The 26,986-nt window shown below is 50.3% G+C and overlaps 2 protein-coding genes across 2 annotated transcripts; one reads left to right on the forward strand and one right to left on the reverse strand.

Annotated features, from left to right (window-relative positions):
• Positions 1–2,509: 2,509 nt before the first annotated feature.
• Positions 2,510–9,289, forward strand: pfdn2 (prefoldin subunit 2; the record flags this gene model as incomplete). Its single annotated transcript, XM_038800799.1, has 2 exons — positions 2,510–2,713; positions 8,858–9,289. Coding segments are annotated over 2 exons (372 nt in total), but the record flags the coding sequence as incomplete, so codon positions are not given.
• Positions 9,290–11,516: 2,227 nt separating this feature from the next.
• LOC119967797 (kelch domain-containing protein 9-like) lies at positions 11,517–26,399 on the reverse strand. The gene is made up of 5 exons (XM_038800798.1): positions 26,369–26,399; positions 20,079–20,611; positions 13,672–13,834; positions 13,378–13,575; positions 11,517–11,732 (listed from the first exon to the last, which is right to left on the reverse strand). The coding sequence occupies exons 1-5, from the start codon at positions 26,372–26,374 to the stop codon at positions 11,682–11,684; spliced, it is 951 nt and encodes a 316-aa protein (XP_038656726.1). The 5' UTR covers positions 26,375–26,399; the 3' UTR covers positions 11,517–11,681.
• Positions 26,400–26,986: the final 587 nt, after the last annotated feature.

Consider the following 26,986-nt stretch of genomic DNA (forward strand, 5'->3'; position numbering starts at 1 on the left):
GGGCATGGGGGATTCCTCTCCCAGTGCAGTGGGTCACTGGGGGATTCCTCTCCCAGTGCAGTGGGTCACTGGGGGATTCCTCTCCCAGTGCAGTGGGTCACTGGGGGATTCCTCTCCCAGTGCAGTGGGTCACTGGGCGATTCCTGTCCCAGTGCAGTGGGTCACTGGGGGATTCCTGTCCCAGTGCAGTGGGTCACTGGCGATTCCTGTCCCAGTGCAGTGGGTCACTGGGGGATTCCTCTCCCAGTGCAGTGGGTCACTGGGGGATTCCTCTCCCAGTGCAGTGGGTCACTGGGGGATTCCTCTCCCAGTGCAGTGGGTCACTGGGGGATTCCTCTCCCAGTGCAGTGGGTCACTGGGGGATTCCTCTCCCAGTGCAGTGGGTCACTGGGGGATTCCTCTCCCAGTGCAGTGGGTCACTGGGGGATTCCTCTCCCAGTGCAGTGGGTCACTGGGGGATTCCTCTCCCAGTGCAGTGGGTCACTGGGGGGTTCCTCTGCCAGTGCAGTGGGTCACTGGGGGGTTCCTCTCCCAGTGCAGTGGGTCACTGGGGGGTTCCTCTCCCAGTGCAGTGGGTCACTGGGGGGTTCCTCTCCCAGTGCAGTGGGTCACTGGGGGGTTCCTCTCCCAGTGCAGTGGGTCACTGGGGGATTCCTCCTCCACAGTGCAGTGGGTCACTGGGGGATTCCTCTCCCAGTGCAGTGGGTCACTGGGGGGATTCCTCTCCCAGTGCAGTGGGTCACTGGGGGGATTCCTCTCCCAGTGCAGTGGGTCACTGGGGGGATTCCTCTCCCAGTGCAGTGGGTCACTGGGGGATTCCTCTCCCAGTGCAGGGGTCACTGGGGGATTCCTCTCCCAGTGCAGTGGGTCACTGGGGGATTCCTCTCCCAGTGCAGTGGGCCACTGGGGGATTCCTCTCCCAGTGCAGTGGGTCACTGGGGGATTCCTCTCCCAGTGCAGTGGGTCACTGGGGGATTCCTCTCCCAGTGCAGTGGGTCACTGGGGGATTCCTCTCCCAGTGCAGCGGGTCACTGGGGGATTCCCCTCCCAGTGCAGCGGGTCACTGGGGGATTCCCCTCCCAGTGCAGCGGGTCACTGGGGGATTCCTGTCCTATGTAGAGTGGGGTAATCCGGGTGAGTGCTAGTTTTGTTCGCATGTTGACTTTGCGGAGAAATTGCCATGGCTGAAGCAGTTAGAGGCTTCTGAAGCCCCCTGAGTAACTAAAGAAAAATGCAAGACTTGAAAATTGTTAGTCGGGGCTGACGGGGCCAGCGCATGTGTAGGGTACTGTTAGCCATGTTCCCATTACGTCCTAGTTTATTAATGACCAGTTCTGCACAGCTGAAGGCTGCCAGTTTCAGACCTGATGAGTTATTGATTGATACTTATTGTCACATGTACCGAAGTGCAGTGGAAAGTATGTTTCTGTGCCGAGGGAGCGTACATAGTAGACAAAAGAATAATCAGCAGAGAACATTGACAAATGGTACATCGACATTCGACAAACTGATTGGTTACAGTTCAGTGGCCAGCATAACTCCAATTATCTGGAAAGATAAAAGCATTTATAAAGTTTGGACGAGAGGCTAAGCCAGCAGTTTCACGCTGCCACCATGTCGTGCTTACGCAGGTGCTGTTTCTCACTAACTGGGAACTGCGGTTAAGCCTGCCTTTTCAAGCTGCATATAGTGGCACGTGAGTGGTGTTTCCCACTAACCGGATTCTGCTGCCAATCGAAAAAGACCTTGTGCTGACCACATAATTCTGCCACGTCTCAATGTTGTTACCGTGCCGGTGTGCTGCTAAGCACATAGTCTGTGCGTTGGGTCAAACAGCTTTGGTTGTCTACGCAAAAACCCCACAACAAAATGTCTGCCGTTGGATGTGGTTCTGCAATTGGGAGCAGTTGCTGAGCAATCCTGAGTGTGTTAAGAGCTACGCTGACGACCAATTGGTGATGTGCATGATGTGGCTCATTTGCACATGCTGGAAGTGACATCCATTGACACGCAGGGATCGCTGTCTGCAAACAAGAGGAACATATTCAAGCCGTGTGTGTTGAACTTCCCGGAATCTTGGGGAATCTACAGTTCTGTGTCCCGTTGTTTTCCTCAGCGCCTTGCATTAGCTGTCTTGCCATCTAATCGGCGAACTGTTCTGCAGTATAAATGGTGGTGGTGGTTTTAAATTTGGAATTCTTGTGTTTGTCCTGACGAGAGTCAGTCTAAAACCTTCAGCAACGAGTCTCTACTTTTCAGCAATATCAAGGAGGAATTCAGGGCAGAGCAATTGGGAATTGTTGGAGTTCAGCAGTCCGCAATTAGTGGCGTATATCCCCACCCCCCCCCCCTTGTTAGTCGTTAACCCATCTGGTTCATTCCAAGAAAGTACGCCATCCTCTGAAATTTTCCCCCCACCCCGGGATTCCCTCCAGCTAAATACTCGAGGGAGTTGGGAGGAGGGGGTGGATTAATTAGGTTGCCCTGTCGTAGAGCTTGAATGGGCTGAATAGCCATCTGCTGTGGTCTTCTACGATACCAGTGTTGTTTGATTTTTAAATCATGCTCCTCTGCTTATCCTTGCCCCAGGCTTGTGATTGACACCCTGACGGAGGTTGATCCCGGACGCAAGTGTTACCGGATGGTTGGAGGCGTACTGGTGGAAAGGACTGTGAGAGAGGTCCTGCCTGCTCTCGAGGGTAACAAGCAGCAGGTACGTGACCTGGCGAGCAGGGGTCTGGCAAAGGAAACGTGGTTTCACCTCCGTCACGTTAAACTCAGTACCGAGCGAGCGCCGGGCTGTCGGGAGGGTCAGCGCTATGTGAGCCCTGGGCTGTCGGGAGGGTCAGCGCTATGTGAGCCCTGGGCTGTCGGGGGGAGTCAGCGCTAAGGGAGCCCTGGGCTGTCCGGAGGGTCAGCGCTAAGGGAGCCCTGGGCTGTCCGGAGGGTCAGCGCTAGGGGAGTCCTGGGCTGTCGGGAGGGTCAGCGCTAAGGGAGCCCTGGGCTGTCGGGAGGGTCAGCGCTAAGGGAGCTCTGGGCTGTCGGGCGGGTCAGCGCCATGGGAGCCCTGGGCTGTCGGGAGGGTCAGCGCTAAGGGAGCCCTGGGCTGTCGGGAGGGTCAGCGCTAAGGGAGCTCTGGGCTGTCGGGCGGGTCAGCGCCATGGGAGCCCTGGGCTGTCCGGAGGGTCAGCGCTAAGGGAGCTCTGGGCTGTCCGGAGGGTCAGCGCTAAGGGAGCCCTGGGCTGTCCGGAGGGTCAGCGCTATGGGAGCCCTTGGCTGTGCAGAGGGTCAGCGCTAAGGGAGCCCTGGGCTGTCGGGAGGGTCAGCGCGAAGGGAGCTCTGGGCTGTCCGGAGGGTTCAGGCTGGTGCCAACATTTTCTTCCTGTCACTGGAGAACTGTGTATCTTTGGAATTCTCTGCCCCAGTGTGTTATGGAACTGCAGTTGATGAGAATATTGAATTCACACGGTGATGGATAACTTGGCAGGAAGGAGTTGGCGGGGAAATCAGACAGTAGGCCTGAGGCCCAATGACTGCCATCTTTATGTACCTATCCTATTGCGGATGGTGGGAGCTTGCTGTGCACAATTGGCTGTCATGGTTCCTGCGTTACAACGGTGACTGAACCTCCCAGCAGTATGATGGGTGCATATACATTCAATACAATCTTGGCTGATATGTGGCCTAATTCCATATACCTGCTGTTGGCCCATATCACCTAATATCGTTGCTTACCAAAATTCTTGTGTATCTCGTCTTCAGCTGCTGATTGTGAGAGATTCCCAAACCTCTACTGCCCTCGTTTGCAGAAGCGCTTCATAATATCTCTCCTAGTTGGCTATAATCTTTTTAGAATATTGGCCCCTTGTTTTAGAATCTCCCAACCAGTGAAAACTTTCTCTTTATCTACTCTGTCCTTTTCTATTAATATCTAAATTCTAGAGAAAACAGACCTAATTTTTATAATCGCTCCTCATAACTAACTCCTGAAGTCCAGGTGTCCGTCTTGTAAACCTACGCTACACTCCCTCCTCCCAAGGCTGAAATATCCTGCCTGTAGTGTGGTGCCCAGATCTGCTCCCAGGTGGAGTCTAACCAGAGTTTTGTAAAACTGCAGCATAGCATCTGCATCCTTGCGGTCCGGTTATAGAGGTATAAAAGCTAACATTCCATTAGCCGCCTTGATTTATGGGCCCCGCAGTAGCAAGGGACCCGAATTCTTCCTGGCTTGGGTCACTGTCTGTGTGGAGTCTGCGCGTTCTCCCCGTGTCTGCGTGGGTTTCCTCCGGGTGCTCCAGTTTCTCCCACAAGTCCCGAAAGGCGTGCGGTTAGGTGAATTGGACATTCTGAATTCTCTCGGTGTAATCGGACAGGCGCCAGAGTGTGGCGACTGGAGAATTAATATAAGCCAATGCACGGTGCAGTGGTTAGCACTGCTGCCTCACGCGCTGAGGACCCGGGTTCGATCCTGGACACTGTCCGTGTGGAGTTCGCACATTCTCCCCATATCTGCGTGAGTCTCACTCCCACAACCCAAAGATGTGCAGGGTAGGTGGATTGGTCACGCTATATTGCCCTGTAATTGGAAGGAAAAAAATGAATTGGGTAATTTTAAAAATAATGTGCAAGTTAATTTGGCCTGAATAAAGATTATTATTATTATTATTATCTGCACTTGTTCATGGCATTATGAAGATCTATGCACCTGAACCCTCCAGGTCTCTTTGGAAATCCACTAAATTCAGCTTCGTACCATCTAGAGAGGACCCTGATCTATCCTTTCGTTGATGCAAACATTGATAACCTCGGACTTGGCATTGAAATCCCCCTGCCGTAATTTTGCCCAGATGTTTTGCTTGCGACAATTTTACTTGGTCCTTGTCCCCAATCCGCTATTAACGCCCTTGAGACGTCCAGCACGCTATCCTCCTCTTCCACGGCAAAGTAATTATTCAACACGCCGCCATTTCCCCATGGTCACTGACAATATCCGCACTTTCGGTCTTTAAAGGTGCTGCTGACCTTTCCTGTAACTATAAAACTGATGATTGATTTTGATGTCTTTTTTTTTTGCAAGTTTCATAATCCCTTTGAATAGCTCTTATAAACTGCTTTGTGACCCTTCACTGGGCTTTGTACCTATCCCATTCATTGAATCCCTACAATGCAGAAGGAGGCCGTTTGACCCATCGAGTCTGCAGTGACCCCTCCCAATGAACACCCCACCCAGGTCCACCCCTGCTCTTTCACTGCAGCCCCGTCAAAGCTGCATATCTTTGGACCAGGAGGAAACCCACGCAGACACGGGGAGAGAGAGTGCAAACTCCACTCAGACAGTTACCCAAAGTCGGATTTGAACCGGGGTCACTGGTACTCGGGCAGCAGTGCTAACGGCCGTGCCTCCGCATTCAGTTGGATATGTGCTGGGTTTTTTTTTGCATTTTTGTGTGCCCTTTTTTTAGTTTTATGCTGTGACTGTGCTGCCCCATCTCATTAAAGTCTGCGTTCTCTAAATCCAACATTCTAATAACTGATTTGTGCTTTTCACTTTCAAATATTACATTGAAGTCAAATAGTGTTATGATCACTATTTGCTAAATGTTTATGCATAAATAGGTTACTAATTGAATCTGGCTCATTACTAAATCCAATATTGCTTGTCCCCTTATTGCATCCAGGACATATTGATGGAGGAAATTATCAGTGACCCCTCTCCCCACACAGATTCATTGAAGTCCGTTTTCAGCCTTTCCACAAGGACACGGTCCCAGACTGGTTCAGGTGGAGCCCATCGCATTGGAACAGCTCCTTTCTGTTCAGGTGGAGCCCATCGCATTGGAACAGCTCCTTTCTGTCCCAATATTGATGCTAGTGCCCCACAAAATGGAACCCCCCCCCTTTTCTGCCAATTTGCACATGGCTCGGGTAATCATTCTGAGGTTGCAGCACTTGAGTTTAATTCAGTTCTTAATTCCAGATAATTCCGAAACTGGACCTGTTGCTCAAGTTGGTCCCAGCCTGGACCACAACAACTGGTTCCACCCCCCGTCCCTCTCCGAAATTCTCTCAAGCTGGTTCAAGATGTCTCTTGCCTTGGTACCAGATAGGCAACGCACCACGCATGACTCTTAATCCTGTTTACAAAGGATGCTATCTGTACAGCTGATGATAGAATCCCGACCACTGCCACTTGTCTTTTTGCTCCCCTAGCTTGAGTGGCCTCCTGTACCACAGTGCAGTGGTCAGCTAGCTCATCCTCCCTACAGTCCTTTACCTCATCCACACAGGGAGCACGTACCTCATGCCTGTTGGGCAACGTCAAGAGTTGAGGCTCCTCCATTTCTGAATTCAGGATCCCTTTGCCAGCCTCGCTCGCAGTCACACTCTCGTGTCCCTGACCACTGGCCAAGTTTGGGCGGCACGGTAGCACAGTGGTTAGCACTGTCGCTTCACAGCTCCAGCGTCCCAGGTTAGATTCCCAGCTTGGGTCACAGTCTGTGCGAGGTATCGAGGTATAAAAGCTAACATTCCATTAGTCGCTTTGATTCATGAGCCCCACAGTAGCAAGGGACCCGAATTCTTCCCGGCTTGGGTCACTGTCTGTGCGGAGTCTGCACGTTCTCCCCTTGTCTGCGTGGGTTTCCTCCCGGGTGCTCCGGTTTCCTCCCACAAGTCCCGAAAGACGTGCTGTTAGGTGAATTGGACATTCTGAATTCTCCCTCAGTGACCCGAACAGGCGCCGGAATGTGGCGACTGGGGGATTCTCACAGTAACTTCTTTGCAGTGTTAATGTAAGCCTCCTTGTGACACTCTCTGCAACCACTCTCTGCAATAATAATCTTTATTGTCACAAGTAGGCTTACATTAACACTGCAATGAAGTTACCGTGAAAAGCCCCTAGTCGCCACATTCTGGCACCTGTTCGGGTACACAGGGAGAATTCAGAATGTCCAATTCACCTAGCAACACGTCTTTCGGGACTTGTGAGAGGAAACTCACGCAGACACGGGGAGAACGTGCAGACTCCGCACAGACAGTGACCCAAGCCGGGAATCGAACCTGGGACCCTGGAGCTGTGAGGCAACAGTGCTTTTTTTTAAAATTTAGAATACCCAATCAATTTTTTTTTCCAATTAAGGAGCAACTTAGCGTGGCCAATCCACTTAGCCTGCACATCTTTGGGTTGTGGGGGCGAAACCCACGCAGACATGGGAAGAATGTATGGGAAGAAGGGGCCTCACGGTAGCATGGTGGTTAGCATCAATGCTTCACAGCTCCAGGGTCCCAGGTTCGATTCCTGGCTGGGTCACTGTCTGTGTGGAGTCTGCATGTCCTCCCTGTGTGTGCGTGGGTTTCCTCCGGGTGCTCCGGTTTCCTCCCACAGTCCAAAGATGTGTGGGTTAGGTGGATTGGCCATGCTAAATTGCCCGTAGTGTAAGGTTAATGGGGGGATTGTTGGGTTACGGGTATACGGGTTACGTGGGTTTAAGTAGGGTGATCATTGCTCGGCACAACATCGAGGGCCGAAGGGCCTGTTCTGTGCTATACTGTTCTATGTTCTAATGTGCAAATCCACACGGACAGTGACCCAGAGCCGGGATCGAACCTGGGACCTCGGTGCCGTGCGGCAGCAGTGCTAACCACTGCGCCACCGTGCAGATGTGGTTGCCATGACATACAATGGGATCTAGAAACTCCCACCTACCACAGCCACAACACCTCACCTGCACTGCCAGCTCTATCTGAGGAGTTGCAGACCGGGGAGCTGAACTCCAAGTGGGAGGTGAGATAGAGGATGGTCCATGGGCGGACGCGTTGAGTAGAGTCAACGCATCCGTAACATGTGCCAGGCTCAGCCTGATACAATTTAAGGTCGTTCACCGGGCTCACGTGACAGTGGCTCGGATGACCAGATTCTTTGGGGTGGAAGACAGGTGTGGGAGGACCAGTGACCCATGTCCACAAGTTCTGGACATGTGCAAAGCTTAGGGGATTTTGGCAGGGGTTTGCGGACGTCCTGTCCACGGTGTTAAAAACAAGGGTGGCACTGAGTCCAGAAGTGGCGATTTCTGGGGTGTCGGAAGGGCCGGGAATCCAGGAGGAGAAAGAGGCAGACGGTCTGGCCTTTGCTTCCCTGGTAGCCCGGAGACAGATACTATTAGCTCAAAGCCCCCGAAGTCGGAGACCTGGCTATCGGACATGGCTAGCTTTCTCTGTTTGGAGAAAATCAAGTTCGCCTTGAGAGAGTCACTGTTAGGGTTCACCCGGAGGTGGCAACCGTTCGTCAACTTCTTCGCGGAAAATTAATCGTCAGCTGGGCGGGGGGGGGGTAGTTTCGATTAGAGTAGGGGGTCAATAAGGGAGGGACCTGTACGGGAGGTAAATGGCTTTTGCACTATGTTTATGGTTCATGTTTATTTTGTTGTTACTATACCAAAAATACCTCAATAAAATGTTTATTTAAAAAAAAATTAAATTCCCTTAAGTCACCAAACTCCAACTGGAGCGCTCTACTGCAGCACTCCAGTGCAAACAAATACTGATAACGGTAAATTACAGCGGAGGCTGGAATCTGAAACGAAACAGAAAATCCTGGACTTTCGCAGCAGGTCTGACAGCCTCTGTGGAGAGAGAGAAGGAAGTTGACGTTTCGAGGCTGGATGGCTCTAAAGTCGTCCAGACTCAACTTTAGCTCCCTTTTCTCTCCACAGATGCTTCAGACCTTCTGCAACCGTCTGGTATTTTCTGTTTTTAAACAAATACTGAGGCCTTTAGCGTGTTGTATAAATGAAAGTTCATTCTTCTCAATGTCTCCCTTCTCACCTTGTCTCTTTTTCTTTCCCTCGGCCCCTCCAAGCTGGTGAAGCTCATCGAAAACCTGAATGCTCAGATGCAGAGTAAAGGCCGTGAGCTGAACGAGTACCGGGAGAAGTACAACATTCGGCTGATGAACGAGGACGAGAAGGCGGCGCGGGAGGGCGAGTCTCGGACCCGAGCCGGGGGCACGGGAGTCCTGGTGTCCTAGGTTGCTGTGACGACGAGGAGGAGGAGGTTGTTGGTGGGGGTAATGGTGCCTCTGGGAAGCACCCAGTGCAGGCCCCCCCTTCATTCGCCAGCTCTTGGAGGAGCGTGACTAGAGGGTTTTCCATTTTTGTGGCTATTTGATCGGGGGGGGGGGGGGGTGTTGTATTTCTCCTGGGCTCTGAAGGCTCCGGTGCGTTTTCTTAAGTTCTTTAAGTTGTGTTTCAGTTGTTAACCTGATGATTAAACTTGTGTGACTGTGAGTGAGGATTCTTGCCCGCCTTTCTGATTTCCTTCCCCAGCCAGTGTGCTGGCCCACTCAACCCAACCTGACCCCTCACTCCAGCACTCCCTCAGTGCAGGCCTCCAATTGCTTTCACCCGAATGCACTGGGCCTTCATTGTAGAAAATGATAGAGAGGAACAGGCCATTCAGCCTGTTGTGTCTGTGCTAGCTCTTTGTGACTGATTCAATTAGTCATCCCCCCGGTATTTCTCCCATTCCCCCTTTCTGGAAGTTCCTATTGAATCTGCTCCCACCGCCCTTTTCAGACAGAACCTTCCAGATCACAACTCTGTAAAAACATTTCTCCTCATCCTCATCTCCCCCTCTGCTTCTTTTACTGATTCTCTTCAATCTGTGTCCCTCTGGTTCCCCACCCTCCTGTCACTGGGAACACTTCCTCCTTCTTTACTCCATCTGAACTTTCTCAACTCGCAGGAGAACAATCCCAGACTCTCTGCATCGGCTGCCCACATCCCCAGAGCGTTCCGCTAAATCCTCCTGCCCACCCTCTCCGAGGCCTCTCCACCTCCTTCCTGAATTACAGGGCCCCAGAATTGGACCTAGTATTCCAGCTGAGGGCTAACCCATGCTTTAGAAAGTTTTGGCCCCTTTCTCTCAATATTAATGATTGTCCTGATCCCTTAACTTCACCCATGGTGTTGGCCACCTTCGCTGCTCTCTTCCCACCAACCCCACTGCCCACAGCCATGGGATTAATGATCACTTTGTCTTCCGGTGTAACAAACCTGGGGGGGGGAGCTTCTTTTCCTGGCTAGGCCAGCATTTATTGCCCATCCCAAACGGCCCCTGGAGAAAGTGGTGCTGAGCTGCCCTTCTTGAACCGCTGCAGTCCCTACGGTGTAGGTAACCCCATTGTGCTGTTAGGGAGGGAGTTCCAGGATGTTTCCCTCGTGACAGTGAAGCAACGGCGATATATTTCCAAGTCAGGGTGGTGAGTGACTGCATAGCATTTACAGTGCAGAAGGAGGCCACTCGGCCCATCGAGCCTGCAACAGCTCTTGGAAAGAGCAGCCTACCCGAGGCCAACCCCTCCACCCTAACCCAGTAACCCCACCCGACACTCTGGGCAATTTAGCATGGCCAATCCACCTAACCTGCACATCTTTGGACTGTGGGAGGAAACCAGAGCACCCGGAGGAAACCCACGCACACACGGGGAGGATGTGCAGACTCCGCACAGACAGTGACCCAAGCTGGAATCGAACCTGGGACCCTGGAGCTGTGAAGCAATTGTGTCTTTAAGACCGAGGTAGAGAGGTTCTCGATTATTCGGGTTATGGGGAGAAGGCAGGAGAATGGGGATGAGAAAAATGTCAGCCATGATTCCATGGCGGAGCAGATTCTATGGACTGTGTGGCTTAACTCTGCACCCATATCTTATGGTATTGTAGGTGGTGGGGTTCCCGGGTATCTGCTGTTCTTGTCCTAGATGGTAGAGGTCGTGGGTTTGGAAGGTGCTGTCTGAGGAGCCTTGGTGAGTTCCTGCAGTGCATCTTGTAGACGGTATACACGGCTGCTACTGTGCATCGGGGGTGGGTGTCGGGATAATCAAGTGGGGCTGCTTTGTTGGGGCTGCATTGACCCAGAAAAACGGAGTACAGAACGAAGGGCAGGATCTCGATCTCCGGAGAAGGGGGATCATTCAGGTCTGAGTGAGATGTGGCAGATAATCTCTTCCTGTTCAGAGGTTTGCGAATTCACAGGGAAGTAGGGGTATTCAAAACTGGGGACACCAGATTTCTAGACAGTGAGTGGTGTGGGGAGGGGGGGGGGGGGACAGGCACATTGGCATTGCCCAGCAGAGCAGCCTTGGAGCAGGGTTTTCCCCACCCCTCTGGCTGCCGTTCCTAAGAGGTTACATCCACCTTTCGGGGGGGGGGGTTCAAATGTAAGGGATTCACGGCAGATGTGAAGGGTTTCTTAAACTTTGGAATTCTCTTCCCCAAAGACCGGGGGAGTTTGGGTCATTGAATACATTCAGAGTGGAGATTTGACCACCAAGGGAGGGGGGGTTGGTGGGGGAAGTGGCGACAGGAAGCTGTTGATGCCACAATCTAGTCCTGATCTGAATGGCTGAGTAGGTCTGAGCAGTGTTCCTGTTATGAGCTCTGGGATCTCTGATGAGACAGCCACGGAGAGGAGGTTGACAAAAACCATGCACACCCGCACGAGATGTTCAGGTACTCGGCTTTTATTGCTGCAGATCCCCTATCGCTTACCGCCTCCCCAACGTTGCCGTCATGTTTTGGTGTCCAGAGTGTAGATCCCAGGGGAACAGTTCCTACCGTCTCTCCCTCGGCCCCCGATAAGGCACAGACTCTCTCCCACCACCGCAATGCGGTGGCCAAACCTCTTCATCTCCGGGTCACTGTTCGGAAGGTGGAACCACATCCCTCCTGGAGGGCCTGGGAAAATACAAGGGAATTGGTTGCAGAATAAATCTCCCTCGACATTGATCCGGGGAATGTTTGATGGGGGCAGATTGGGGTTAGATACAGATTAAAGCTCCCTCTACACTGTCCCCATCAAACCCTCCCAGGGCAGGGACAGCACGGTGTTAGATACAGAGTAAAGCTCCCCCTGCACTGTCCCCATCGAACACTCCCAGGACAGGTACAGCATAGGGTTAGATACAGAGTAAAGCTCCCTCTGCACTGTCCCCATCGAACACTCCCAGGACAGGTACAGCACGGTGTTAGATACAGAGTAAAGCTCCCTCTGCACTGTCCCCATCAAACACTCCCAGGACAGGTACAGCTCGGTGTTAGATACAGAGTAAAGCTCCCTCTACACTGTCCCCATCAAACACTCCCAGGACAGGTACAGCACGGGGTTAGATACAGAGTAAAGCTCCCTCTGCACTGTCCCCATCAAACACTCCCAGGACAGGTACAGCACGGGGTTAGATACAGAGTAAAGCTCCCTCTACACTGTCCCCATCAAACACTCCCAGGACAGGGACAGCACGGGGTTAGATACTGAGTAAAGCTCCCTCTACACTGTCCCCATCGAACACTCCCAGGACAGGGACAGCACAGAGTTAGATACAGAGTAAAGCTCCCTCTACACTGTCCCCATCAAACACTCCCAGAACAGGTACGGCATGGGGTTAGATACAGAGTAAAGCTCCCTCTACACTGTCCCCATCAAACACTCCCAGAACAGGTACGGTATGGGGTTAGATACAGAGTAAAGCTCCCTCTACACCGTCCCCATCAAACACTCCCAGGACAGGTACAGCACTGGGTTAGATACAGAGGAAAGCTCCCTCTACACTGTCCCCATCAAACACTCCCGGGACAGGGACAGCACGGGGTTAGATACAGAGTAAAGCTCCCTCTACATTGTCCCCATCAAACACTCCCAGGACAGGTACAGCATGGGGTTAGATACAGAGTAAAGCTCCCTCTACACTGTCCCCATCAAACACTCCCGGGACAGGTACAGCACGGGGTTAGATACAGAGTAAAGCTCCCTCGACACTGTCCCCATCAAACACTCCTCGGACAGGTACAGCACGGGGTTAGATACAGAGTAAAGCTCCCTCTACACTGTCCCCATCAAACACTCCCAGGACAGGTACAGCATGGGGTTAGATACAGAGTAAAGCGCCCTCTACACTGTCCCCATCAAACACTCCCAGGACAGGGACAGCACGGGGTTAGATACAGAGTAAAGCTCCCTCTACACTGTCCCCATCAAACACTCCTAGGACAGGGACAGCACGGGGTTAGATACAGAGTAAAGCTCCCTCTACACTGTCCCCATCAAACACTCCTAGGACAGGTACAGCACGGGGTTAGATACAGAGTAAAGCTCCCTCTACACTGTCCCCATCAAACACTCCCAGGACAGGTACAGCACGGGGTTAGACACAGAGTAAAGCTCCCTCTACACTGTCCCCATCAAACACTCCCAGGACAGGTACAGCACGGGGTTAGATACAGAGTAAAGCTCCCTCTCCACTGTCCCCATCAAACACTCCCAGGACTGGTACAGCACAGAGTAAATCTCCCTCAACACTTTACCGCAGCACAGTTCGAAACTTACGTGTGTCGTAGATGAAGAGATCATTGCAGGCGGTGTCTGTTGCCTTGTTGAACACTCTCCCCCATATAGTACACCGAAGGGCCCCACGAGGGTCATGGAATGATGGCGTAAGGCTCCTGGGCTTCGGGGTGAAACGTTTCCTGATGTAATGAGGGATCTGAGATACTCGATGAGTCTGGGGGCGTGCAGAGGATCTGGCTGTTCATTGAGAGGAACAGAGGCAAGGTGAAATATCACTCAATCTCTCTGTATCTCTCTCTCTGCCCAGTCTGCTTCTCCCTCTCTGAAACTCACCCTCACATCCCGATCTGTCCAGATCCCGACCATCTCGATCTCTGGAGAATTCCGGCCTCCAAACACCAAGAGTTCGTATCGTGATGTCGCGTGGCCGTGCACCCGGGTCAGAATGGCGGAATGTCCTGATCTTGAGGCTGTTCGTGACTCGCGTTCCTTGTACCTGGAATGGGGTAGGGGGTCAAGACAGCAGGGTCAGGGGTGCCTTGAGTCAAAGAAGGACAAGAAGACCAAATCCCCAGACAGCTCCTAAAGTCCCAGTGCAGTCTGATCCAAAGCCCTGTCCTGTTACTGAATCTAGACAATACAGAACAGAAAGAGTTTGCTCAGCCCATGTTGACTGGATAACTTTCAAATTGTTGGCACAATTAGCCCTGGCATCCATCGCTCCACTCAGTCCAAATACAATGGTCGCTCCACTCAGTCCAAATACAATGGTCGCTCCACTCAATCCAAATACAATTGTCACGCCACTCAATTCAATACGATCATCGTTCCCCTCAATCTGATATAAACATTGCATGCGATCTGGAATGAGATCAGTCAGTCGAACTGCGCCAGCAGTTTGAAAGAGCTGTGCAAATGTTCCCACTCCCTTATTCTTTCCACGATCTATACATTTCTCCCCTTCAGGTGTTTTTCAAATTGCCCTTCTGGAAGTTCCTATTGAATCTGACTTCATCACCGTTTGACACAGCACCCTCCAGATCACAACCCTCCGCTGCATAAAAATATTACTCCTCAACCCCATCAACCCCATCAACTCTCTGCTTCATTTACCGATTCGCTCCAATCAGTGTCCCTCTGATTATCAACACTCCTTCACTGGAAATATAGTTTAGGGATGGATACAGGGGTATGGAGAGAGAGTGGGGCAGTGGGATTAGTTTGGGGATTGATACAGGGCTATGGGGAGAGAGTGGGGCAGTGAGATTAGTTTGGGGATTGATACAGGGGTACGGGGAGAGCGAGACAGTGGGTTTAGTTTGGGGATTGATAGAGGGCTATGGAGAGAGAGCGGGGCAGAGGGATTAGTTTGGTGATTGATACAGGGCTATGGAGAGAGAGTGGGGCAGTGGGATTAGTTTGGGGATTGATACAGTGTTATGGAGAGAGAGCGGGGCAGAGGGATTAGTTTGGTGATTGATACAGGGCTATGGAGAGAGTGGGGCAGTGGGATTAGTTTGGGGATGCATTCAGGGCTATGGGGAGAGAGCGGGGCAGTGGGATTAGTTTGGGGATTCATACAGGGCTATGGGGAGAGAGTGGTGCAGTGGGATTAGTTTGGGGATTGATACAGGGCTCTGCGGAGAGAGTGGAGCAGTGGGATTAGTTTGGGGATTCATACAGGGCTATGGGGAGAGAGTGGTGCAGTGGGATTAGTTTGGGGATTGATACAGGGCTCTGCGGAGAGAGTGGAGCAGTGGGATTAGTTTGGGGATTGATACAGGGCTATGGGGAGAGAGCGGGACTGGGATTAGTTTGGGGATTGATACAGGGATATGGAGACAGAGTGGGGCAGTGGGATTAGATTGGGGTTGATACAGGGCTATGGGGAGAGATTGGGCAGTGGGATTAGTTTGGGGATTGATACAGGGCTATGGGGAGAGAGCGGGGCAGTGGGATTAGTGTGGGGATTGATACAGGGCTCTGCAGAGAGTGGGGTAATGGGATTAGTTTGGGGTTTGATACAGGGCTATGGGGAGAGAGTGGGGCAGTGAGATTAGTTTGGGGATTGATACAGGGCTATGGGGAGAGAGTGGGGCAGTGGGATTAGTTTGGGGATGGATACAGGGCTATGGGGAGAGAGCGGGGCAGAGGGATTTGTTTGGGGATGGATACAGGGCTATGGGGAGAGAGCGGGGCAGTGGGATTAGTTTGGGGATTGATACAGGGCTATGGGGAGAGAGTGGGGCAGTGAGATTAGTTTGGGGATTGATACAGGGCTATGGGGAGAGAGTGGGGCAGTGGGATTAGTTTGGTGATTGATACAGGGCTGTGGGGAGCAAGCGGGGCAGTGGGATTAGTTTGGGGATTGATACAGGGGTACGGGGAGAGCAGGACAGTGGGATTAGTTTAGGGAAGATGCTGGAATCTATCATCAAGGAAGAAATTGCGAGGCATCTGGATAGAAATTGTCCCATTGGGCAGACGCAGCATGCGTTCGTAAAAGGCAGGTCGTGCCTAACTAATTTAGTGGAATTTTTTGAGGACATTACCAGTGCAGTAGATAACGGGGAGCCGATGGATGTGGTATATCTGGATTTCCAGAAAGCCTTTGACAAGGTGCCACACAAAAGGTTGCTGCATAAGATAAAGATGCATGGCATTAAGGGTAAAGTAGTAGCATGGATAGAGGATTGGTTAATTAATAGAAAGCAAAGAGTTGGGATAAATGGGTGTTTCTCTGGTTGGCAATCAGTAGCTAGTGGTGTCCCTCAGGGATCCGTGTTGGGCCCACAATTGTTCACAATTTACATTGATGATTTGGAGTTGGGGACCAAGGGCAATGTGTCCAAGTTTGCAGATGACACTAAGATGAGTGGTAAAGCGAAAAGTGCAGAGGATACGGGAAGTCTGCAGAGGGATTTGGATAGGTTAAGTGAATGGGCTCGGGTCTGGCAGATGGAATACAATGTTGACAAATGTGAGGTTATCCATTTTGGTAGGAATAACAGCAAACGGGATTATTATTTAAACGATAAAATATTAAAGCATGCCGCTGTTCAGAGAGACTTGGGTGTGCTAGTGCATGAGTCACAGAAGGTTGGTTTACAAGTGCAACAGGTGATTAAGAAGGCAAATGGAATTTTGTCCTTCATTGCTAGAGGGATGGAGTTTAAGACTAGGGAGGTTATGTTGCAATTGTATAAGGTGTTAGTGCGGCCACACCTGGAGTATTGTGTTCAGTTTGGTCTCCTTACTTGAGAAAGGACGTACTGGCGCTGGAGGGTGTGCAGAGGAGATTCACTAGGTTAATCCCAGAGCTGAAGGGGTTGGATTATGAGGAGAGGTTGAGTAGACTGGGACTGTACTCGTTGGAATTTAGAAGGATGAGGGGGGATCTTATAGAAACATTTAAAATTATGAAGGGAATAGATAGGATAGATGCAGGCAGGTTGTTTCCACTGGCGGGTGACAGCAGAACTATGGGGCATAGCCTTAAAATAAGGGGAAGTAGATTTAGGACTGAGTTTAGGAGGAACTTCTTCACCCAAAGGGTTGTGAATCTATGGAATTCCTTGCCCAGTGAAGCAGTTGAGGCTCCTTCATTACATGTTTTTAAGGTAAAGATAGATAGTTTTTTGAAGAATAAAGGGATTAAGGGTTATGGTGTTCGGGCCGGAAAGTGGAGCTGAGTCCACAAAAGATCAGCCATGATCTAATTGAATGGCGGAGCAGGCTCGAGGGGCCAGATGGCCTACTCCTGCTCCTAGTTCTTATGTTCTTATGTTTGGGGATTGATACAGGGCTATGGGGAGAGAGTGGGGCAGTGAGATTAGTTTGGGGATTGATACAGGGATATGGGGAGAGAGCGGGGCAGAGGGATTAGTTTGAACATAGAACATACAACATAGAACGATACAGCGCAGTACAGGCCCTTCGGCCCTCGATGTTGCACCGACATGGAAAAAATCTAAAGGCCATCTAACCTACACTATGCCCTTATCATCCATATGCTTATCCAATAATTTTTTTAATGCCCTCAATGTTGGCGTGTTCACTACTGCTGCAGGTAGGGCATTCCACGGCCTCACCACTCTTTGCGTAAAAAACCCACCTCTGACCTCTGTCCTATATCTATTACCCCTCAATTTAAGGCTATGTCCCCTCGTGCTAGCCACCTCCATCCGCGGGAGAAGGCTCTCGCTGTCCACCCTATCTAACCCTCTGATCATTTTGTATGCCTCTATTAAGTCACCTCTTAACCTTCTTCTCTCTAACGAAAACAACCTCAAGTCCATCAGCCTTTCCTCATAAGATTTTCCCTCCATACCAGGCAACATCCTGGTAAATCTCCTCTGCACCCGTTCCAAAGCTTCCACGTCCTTCCTATAATGAGGCGACCAGAACTGTTTGGGGATTGACACAGGGCTCTGCGGAGAGAGCGGGGCAGTGGGATTAGTTTGGGGATGGATTCAGGGCTATGGGGAGAGAGCGGGGCAGTGGGATTAGTTTGGGGATTGATACAGGGCTATGGGGAGAGAGTGGGGCAGTGGGATTAGTTTGAGGTTTGATACAGGGCTATGGAGAGAGAGCAGGGCAGTGGGATTAGTTTGGGGATTGATACAGGGCTATGGGGAGAGAGCGGGGCTGTAGGATTAGTTTGAGGTTTGATACAGGGCTATGGGGAGAGTGGGGTAGTGGGATTAGTTTGGGGATTGATACAGGGATTTGGGGAGAGAGTGGGGTAGTGAGATTAGTTTGAGGTTTGATACAGGGGTATCGAGAGAGAGCGGGGCAGTGGGATTAGTTTGGGGATTGATACAGGGCTATGGGGAGAGAGTGGGGCAGTGGGATTAGTTTGGGGATTGATACAGGGCTATGGCGAGAGAGCGGGGCAGTGGGATTAGTTTGGGGATTGACACAGGGCTATGGGGAGAGAGTGGGGCAGTGGGATTAGTTTGGGGATTGATACAGGTCTTTGGGGAGAGAGCGGGGCAGTAGGATTAGTTTGAGATTTGATACAGGGCTATGAGGAAAGGGTGGGGCTGTAGGATTAGTTTGAGGTTTGATACAGGGCTATGGGGAGAGTGGGGTAGTGGGATTAGTTTGGGGATTGATACAGGGATTTGGGGAGAGAGTGGGGTAGTGAGATTAGTTTGAGGTTTGATACAGGGGTATGGAGAGAGAGCGGGTCAGTGGGATTAGTTTGGGGATTGATACAGGGCTATGGGGAGAGAGTGGGGCAGTGGGATTAGTTTGGGGATTGATACAGGGCTATGGGGAGAGAGCGGGGCTGTGGATTATTTTGTGGATTGATACAGGGCTATGGGGAGAGAGCGGGGCAGTGGATTATTTTGGGGATTGATACAGAGCTATGGGGAGAGAGCGGGGCAGTGGGATTAGTTTGGGGATTGATACAGGGCTATGGAGAGAGCGGGGCAGTGGGATTAATTTGGGAATTGATACAGGGCTATGGGGAGAGAGTGGGGCAGTGGGATTAGTTTGGGGATTGATACAGGGCTATGGGGAGAGAGCGGGGCAGTGGGATTAGTTTGGGGATTGATACAGGGCTATGGAGAGAGCGGGGCAGTGGGATTAATTTGGGGATTGATACAGGGCTATGGGGAGAGAGTGGGACAGTGGGATTAGTTTGAGGATTGATACAGGGCTGTGGGGACAGAGCGGGGCAGTGGGATTAGTTTGGGGATTGATACAGGGCTATGGGGAGAGAGCGGGGGCAGTGGGATTAGTGTGGGGATTGATACAGGGCTATGGGGAGAGAGTGGGGCAGTGGGATTAGTTTGGAGATTGATACAGGGCTATGGGAAGAGAGTGGGGCAGTGGATTAGTTTGCGGATTGATACAGGGCTATGGGGAGAGAGCGGGGCAGTGGGATTAGTTTGGAGATTGATACAGGGATATGGGGAGAGTGTGCGGCAGTAGGATTAGTTTGGGGATTGATACAGGGCTATGGGGAGAGAGCGGGGCTGTGGATTATTTTGTGGATTGATACAGGGCTATGGGGAGAGAGCGGGGCAGTGGATTATTTTGGGGATTGATACAGGGCTATGGGGAGAGAGCGGGGCAGTGGGATTAGTTTGGGGATTGATACAGGGCTATGGAGAGAGCGGGGCAGTGGGATTAATTTGGGAATTGATACAGGGCTATGGGGAGAGAGTGGGGCAGTGGGATTAGTTTGGGGATTGATACAGGGCTATGGGGAGAGAGCGGGGCAGTGGGATTAGTTTGGGGATTGATACAGGGCTATGGAGAGAGCGGGGCAGTGGGATTAATTTGGGATTGATACAGGGCTATGGGGAGAGAGTGGGACAGTGGGATTAGTTTGAGGATTGATACAGGGCTGTGGGGACAGAGCGGGGCAGTGGGATTAGTTTGGGGATTGATACAGGGCTATGGGGAGAGAGCGGGGCAGTGGGATTAGTGTGGGGATTGATACAGGGCTATGGGGAGAGAGTGGGGCAGTGGGATTAGTTTGGAGATTGATACAGGGCTATGGGAAGAGAGTGGGGCAGTGGGATTAGTTTGCGGATTGATACAGGGCTATGGGGAGAGAGCGGGGCAGTGGGATTAGTTTGGAGATTGATACAGGGATATGGGGAGAGTGTGCGGCAGTAGGATTAGTTTGGGGATTGATACAGGGCTATGGGGAGAGAGTGGGGCAGTAGGATTAGTTTGTGGATGAATATCGGGGTCGGCTCCACAACTCCCACTGTGCTTACCAGTATCTTTGTGCAAAGATATCGACGTGGAGAGTGAAGATGCTTGCGAATCTCCTCTGTGTGTGGATTCCCCCCTCTCTCCCCACCACCACCACCTCTCGGTCAGACAGCTTGGTGCAAGTATGTCCGCTCAGTCCCACAGGAGGCTGGCTGCCATGCCCCGGGGTTAACTCGTTCCAGCCTCCTCCCGCCTCCAGGTCGAAGGCATGGACCTCCACAACCCGCCTCTTCCCATCCCAGCCCCCCACCAACAGCAGCCAGCGATCGTGAAGGGTCACTGCCCCATGGTGGCTGCGCGAAGGACCCCCGGAGACCACCCGCTCGACCGTCAGGGTGGTGGGATCGAGGACGACCAGGTCATTCAGGGGAGGAACCCGGGGTTCCGACGTTCGCATTCCACCAAAAACCACCAACTTGCCCCCCACCAGGTTGATGCTGTGGAAGGCTCTGGCCAGTAACTCCGAGGATCCCACCCTCTTCCAGACGCATTGTGCCTCTGGGACGCCCGGGACAGTCTTTCGACCACCTCCGACCTGTGGAAACAAGAATGTATTTTCGTTGGGGATCACAAAATAGGTTATTTAGCAATTTGTGTGCAGTCAATCCCATTGCTGACCAGCCAATCACCATTACTGACCGTCCAGCCAATCACCATCACTAATTGTCCAGTCAAGTGCTACCATTAGCCATCCAGCTAGTCACTATACTGACTGTGCAGCCAATCACCATCACTGATGATGCAGCCAATCACCATCACTGACTGTGCAGCCAATCACCATCACTGATGATGCAGCCAATCACCATCACTGATGATGCAGCCAATCACCATCACTGATGATGCAGCCAATCACCATCACTGACTGTGCAGCCAATCACCATCACTGACTGTGCAGCCAATCACCATCACTGACTGTGCAGCCAATCACCATCACTGATGATGCAGCCAATCACCATCACTGACTGTGCAGCCAATCACCATCACTGATGATGCAGCCAATCACCATCACTGACTGTGCAGCCAATCACCATCACTGATGATGCAGCCAATCACCATCACTAACTGTGCAGCCAATCACCATCACTGACTGTGCAGCCAATCACCATCACTGATGATGCAGCCAATCACCATCACTGACTGTGCAGCCAATCACCATCACTGATGATGCAGCCAATCACCATCACTGACTGTGCAGCCAATCACCATCACTGATGATGCAGCCTATCATCACTGCTGACCATCCAGTCTATCCTAATTACTAAGCAATCATATTTTCCAGCCACATAATCACTATTTAATCATTTGAACAAAGACTCCCTGTAACTTTTCAACAATCACCAGCTCCATCCATCTAACCAATCACACTCTCTAACCAATCTATCACAATGTCTGACTGACCAATCACAACCTCTGACTAACCAATCACACTCTCTGACTAACCAATCACAATCTCTGACTGACCAATCACAATTACTGACTAAACAATCACACTCTCTGACTAACCAATTACACTCTGACTAACCAATCACACTCTGACTCACCAATCACACACTCTGACTAACCAATCACAATCTCTGACTAACTAATCACACTCTCTGACTAACCAATCACACTCTGACTAACCAATCACAATCACTGACTAACCAATCACAATCACTGACTAACCAATCACAATCTCTGACTAAACAATCACACTCTCTGACTAACCAATCACACTCTCTAACCAATCACACTCTCTGACTAACCAATCACACTTTCTGACTAACTATTCACAATCTCTGACTAGCCAATCACAATCTCTGACTAACCAATCATAATCTCTTACTAACCAATCAGAATCTCTTACTAACCAATCACAATCACTTACTAATCAATCACAATCTCTTACTAACCAATCACATTCTCTTCCTAACCAATTACAATCTCTTCCTAACCAATCACAATCGCTGACTAACCAATCAACTATCTCTTACCAACTAATCACAATCACTGACTAACCAATTAAAATCTCTAAGTAACCAATCACAATCTCCTCTTATTTTTTCTTTGAGGTGAAGGTGGCCGTGTTCCTCTTTTGGGCTGTTCAATAGGGTTCATTGGGTACATAGGTGACTGCTGAGACCAACCTGCATCCAGAAGGTTCTCCTGTAGATGGGTCCGGATTACACAGGCGATTGAGTTTGGTTAACCAAACAATCGCAGTCTCAAAAGAAATAGGAGGTATTTGTCAGGGCTAGGAGGCTGGGAACAGATGAAGCCTGTGTGTAATATAAGGAAAGTAGGAAGGAAGGAACTTAAGCACAGAGTCAGGAGGGCTAAAATGGGTCACGAAAAGTCATTAGCAAATAGGGTTAAGGAAAATCCCAAGGCTTTTTACACGTACATAAAAAGAAAGAGGGTAGCCAGGGAAAGGGTTGGCCCACTGAAGGATAGGCATGGAAATGGGTGAGGTACTAAATTAATACTTTGCATCAGTATTCACCAAAGAGAAGGAATTGGTGGATGTTGAGTCTGGAGAAAGGTGTGTAGATAGCCTGGGTCACATTGAGATCCAAAAAGACGAGGTGTTGGGCGTCTTGAAAAATATTAAGGTGCGTAAGTCCCCAGGGCCTGATGGGATCTACCCCAGAATACTGAAGGAGGCTAGAGAGGAAATTGCTGAGGCCTTGACAAAAATCTTTGGGTCCTCACTGTCTTCAGGTGATGTCCCGGAGGACTGGAGAATAGCCAATGCTGTTCCTTTGTTCAAGAAGGGTAGCAAGGATAATCCAGGGAACTACAGTCTGGTGAGCCTTGCGTCAGTGGTAGGGAAACTACTGGAGAGAATTCTTCGAGACAGGATCTACTCCCATTTGGAAGCAAATGGATGTATTAGTGAGAGGCAGCACGGTTTTGTAAAGGGGAGGTCGTGTCTCATTAACTTGATAAAGTTTTTCAAGGAGGTCACAAAGATGATTGATGCAGGTAGGGCCGTGGATGTTGTCTAGATGGACTTCAGTAAGGCCTTTCACAAGGTGCTAGTGTTCATTAGCAGAGGGATTGAATTTAAGAGCCGTGAGGTGATGATGCAGCTGTACAAATGGAGAGTAGGTCTTACGAGGAAAGGTTGAGGGTGCTAGGCCTTTTCTCATTAGAACGGAGAAGGATGATGGGCGACTTGATAGAGGTTTATAAGATGATCAGGGGAGTAGATAGAGTAGACAGTCAGAGACTTTTTCCCCAGGTGGAACAAACCATTACAAGGGGACATAAATTTAAGGTGAATGATGGAAAAGATAAGGGGGATGTCAGAGGTAAGTTCTTTACCCAGAGAGTAGTGGGGGCATGGAACGCACTGCCTGTGGAAGTAGTAGAGTTGGAAACATTAGGGACCTTCAAGCGGCCATTGGATAGGTGCATGGATTACGGTAGAATGCTGGGTTGTTTTTAATCTAGGACAAAAGTTCGGCACAACATCGTGGGCCGAAGGGCCTGCTCTGTGCTGTATTTTCTATGTTCTATGTCCCTCATGGCAGACTGGTACAAAAGGTGAAGTCACACGGGATCAGAGGTGAGCTGGCAAGATGGATACAGAACTGGCTAGGTCATAGAAGGCAGAGAGTAGCAATGGAAGGGTGATTTTCTAATTGGAGGCCTGTGACTAGTGGTGTCCCGCAGGGATCAGTGCTGGGACCTTTGCTGTTCGTAGTATATATAAATGATTTGGAGGAAAATGTAACTGGTCTGATTAGTAAGTTTGTGGATGACAGAAAGGTTAGTGGAATTGCGGATAGCCATGAGGACTGTCAGAGGATACAGCAGGATTTAGATCATTTGGAGACTTGGGCGGAGAGATGGCAGATGGAGTTTAATCCGGACAAATGTGAGGTAATGCATTTTGGAAGGTCTAATGAAGGTAGGGAATGTACAGTGAATGGTAGAACCCTCAAGAGTATTGACAGTCAGAGAGATCTAGGTGTACAGGTCCACAGGTCACTGAAAGGGACAACACAGGTGGAGAAGGTAGTCAAGAAGGCATACGGCATGCTTGCCTTCATTGGCCAGGGCATTGAGTATAAGAATTGGCAAGTCATGTTGCAGCTGTATGGAACCTTAGTTAGGCCCCACTTGGAGTATAGTGTTCAATTCTGGTCGCCACACTACCAGAAGGATGTGGAGGCTGTGGAGAGGGTGCAGAAGAGATTTACCAGGATGTTGCCTGGTATGGAGGGCATTAGCTATGAGGAAAGGTTGAATAAACTTGGTTTGTTCTCACTGGAACGTCAGAGGTTGATGGGTGACTTGACAGAAGTCTACAAAATTATGAGGGGCATAGACAGAGTGGATAGTCAGAGACTTTTCCCCAGGGTAGAGGGGTCAATTACTAGGAGGCATAGGTTTAAGGTGCAAGGGATAAGGTTTAGAGTCGATGTACAAGGCATGTTTTTTACACAGAGGGTAGTGGGTGCCTGGAACTCGCTGCCGGAGGAGGTGGTGGAAGCAGGGACGATAGTGACATTTAAGGGGCATCTTGACAAATACATGAATAGGATGGGAATAGAGGGATACGGACCCAGGAAGTGTAGAAAATTTTAGTTTAGACGGGCAGCAAGGTCGGCACAGGCTTGGGAGGGCCGAAGGGCCTGTTCCTGTGCTGTACCTTTCTTTGTTCTTTGGTCTTTGTTCAAACAAATCAAACAAACCAATCACAGTCTCCAACTAACCAACTAATCAGATTCTCAAACTGACCAACCAATCACCATCTCGACTCAACCAACCAATCACAGTTTCGAACTAACCAAGGGACCACAATCTCACACGAACAAACCAATCGCAGTTGCCAACTGACCAACCAATCAAAATCTCAAACTAACCAACCAATCACAGCCTTGAACTAACTAACCAATAACAATGTCGACCTCACCAAACAACGGCCATCTCAAACTAACTAACCAACCACAGTCTCATCCTAATCAACCAATCGCATTCTCAACAAATCATTGTCTTCAACTCAAACCAATCACAGCCTCCCTTGATCTAACCAACAAATCACAGTCTCGACCGAACCGACCAATCAGTGTCTCAAACTAACCAACCAATCGAAGTTTCAAACAAACCACTTAGATCACAAACTAACCAACCAATCACAATTTTGAAGAAATTAACCAATTGCAGTCTCAACCTAACCTACCAATCACAAACTCAAACAAACCAATAAATCACAACCTCGAAGTAGCTAACTAATCACGGCCCTGAACCAACCAATCACCACCTTGAACTAACCAATCACAATCTCTCAGTAACTAACCAATCACAATCTCTCAGTAACTAACCAATCACAATCTCTCAGTAACCAACCAATCACAATCTCTCAGTAACTAACCAATCACAATCTCTCAGTAACTAATCAATCACAATCACTCCGTAACTACTCAATCAGAATCTCTCAGTAACTAACCAATCACAATCTCTCAGTAACTAATCAATCACAATCACTCAGTAACTACCCAATCAGAATCTCTCAGTAACTAACCAATCACAATCTCTCAGTAACTAACCAATCACAATCTCTCAGTAACTAATCAATCACAATCACTCAGTAACTACCAATCAGAATCACTCAGTAACTACCCAATCAGAATCTCTCAGTAACTAACCAATCAGAATCTCTCAGTAACTACCCAATCAGAATCACTCAGTAACTAACCAATCACAATCTCTTAGTAACTACCCAATCAGAATCTCTCAGTAACTAACCAATCACAATCTCTCAGTAACTACCCAATCAGAATCTCCCATTAACTACCCAATCACAATCTCTCAGTAACTAATCACAATAGCCAACTGAGCCATAAATCTCTAAATAACCAATAGAAAAATCTCAATCGCAATATCTAATTATCCAATCACAACCTCTAACTAGCCAAACCAATTTAAATCTCTAACCAGTTACAATCGGCAATGGTTGAACCAATCAGAATCTGACAGATCCGCCCAGCTGCAATCGCCAATCAACCGACCAAAATCGCTAACGAACTGATGGCAGTCGCTAACTAACAAACCAGTAACATTACCAGGCCACTCAACAACCTCGAAGCCTCCAACTAACTGACCAATCACCACCTCTAGCCAGCTGACCAATCACGGCGGGTACAGGGAGCTGAGGGTCAAATGTCATTGGTGGGGGGGGGTTCACAGAGTGGGTCTGACGCGAACTTGTGACCCCCCCCTGCGACTTGGGAAATGGCCGGCAGTGTGGGAGGGAGCGATGCTCAGGCACCCTCTCTCCCTTTCTCTCTCACCCTCTTATTACCTGCATTGCTGCTGTCGGCTCTGGTTGTCCTGGCGACGGTTGCCCTGGGAGACTGCAAGGCTGCAGTGCCGCTGGCAGCGGCCACATGCCAGAAAGTGGAACTCAGTTTATGACAATGCCAGCACCGCTGTAAACATGCTGCAGAGATGGGCAAGGGAGACGATCCCCCCCTCCGATAGGGGAACAGGCTGCCCAGTGTGTGTAAATGGGGAGGGGTGGGTGAGGGGGTTAATCCCCCCTCCGATAGGGGAACAGGCTGCCCAGTGTGTGTAAATGGGGAGAGGTGGGTGAGGGGGTTAATCCCCCTCCGATAGGGGAACAGGCTGCCCAGTGTGTGTAAATGGGGAGAGGTGGGTGAGGGGGTTTATGCCCCTCCGATAGGGGAACAGGCTGCCCAGTGTGTGTAAATGGGGAGAGGTGGGTGAGGGGGTTAATCCTCCCCTCCGATAGGGGAACAGGTTGCCCAGTGTGTGTAAATGGGGAGAGGTGGGTGAGGGGGTTAATCCCCCTCCGATAGGGGAACAGGCTGCCCAGTGTGTGTAAATGGGGAGAGGTGGGTGAGGGGGTTAATCCCCCTCCGATAGGGGAACAGGCTGCCCAGAGTGTGTAAATGGGGAG

This window comes from Scyliorhinus canicula, chromosome 6, assembly GCF_902713615.1.
Source record: "Scyliorhinus canicula chromosome 6, sScyCan1.1, whole genome shotgun sequence".
In the NCBI taxonomy this organism is placed as follows: Eukaryota; Metazoa; Chordata; class Chondrichthyes; order Carcharhiniformes; family Scyliorhinidae; genus Scyliorhinus; species Scyliorhinus canicula.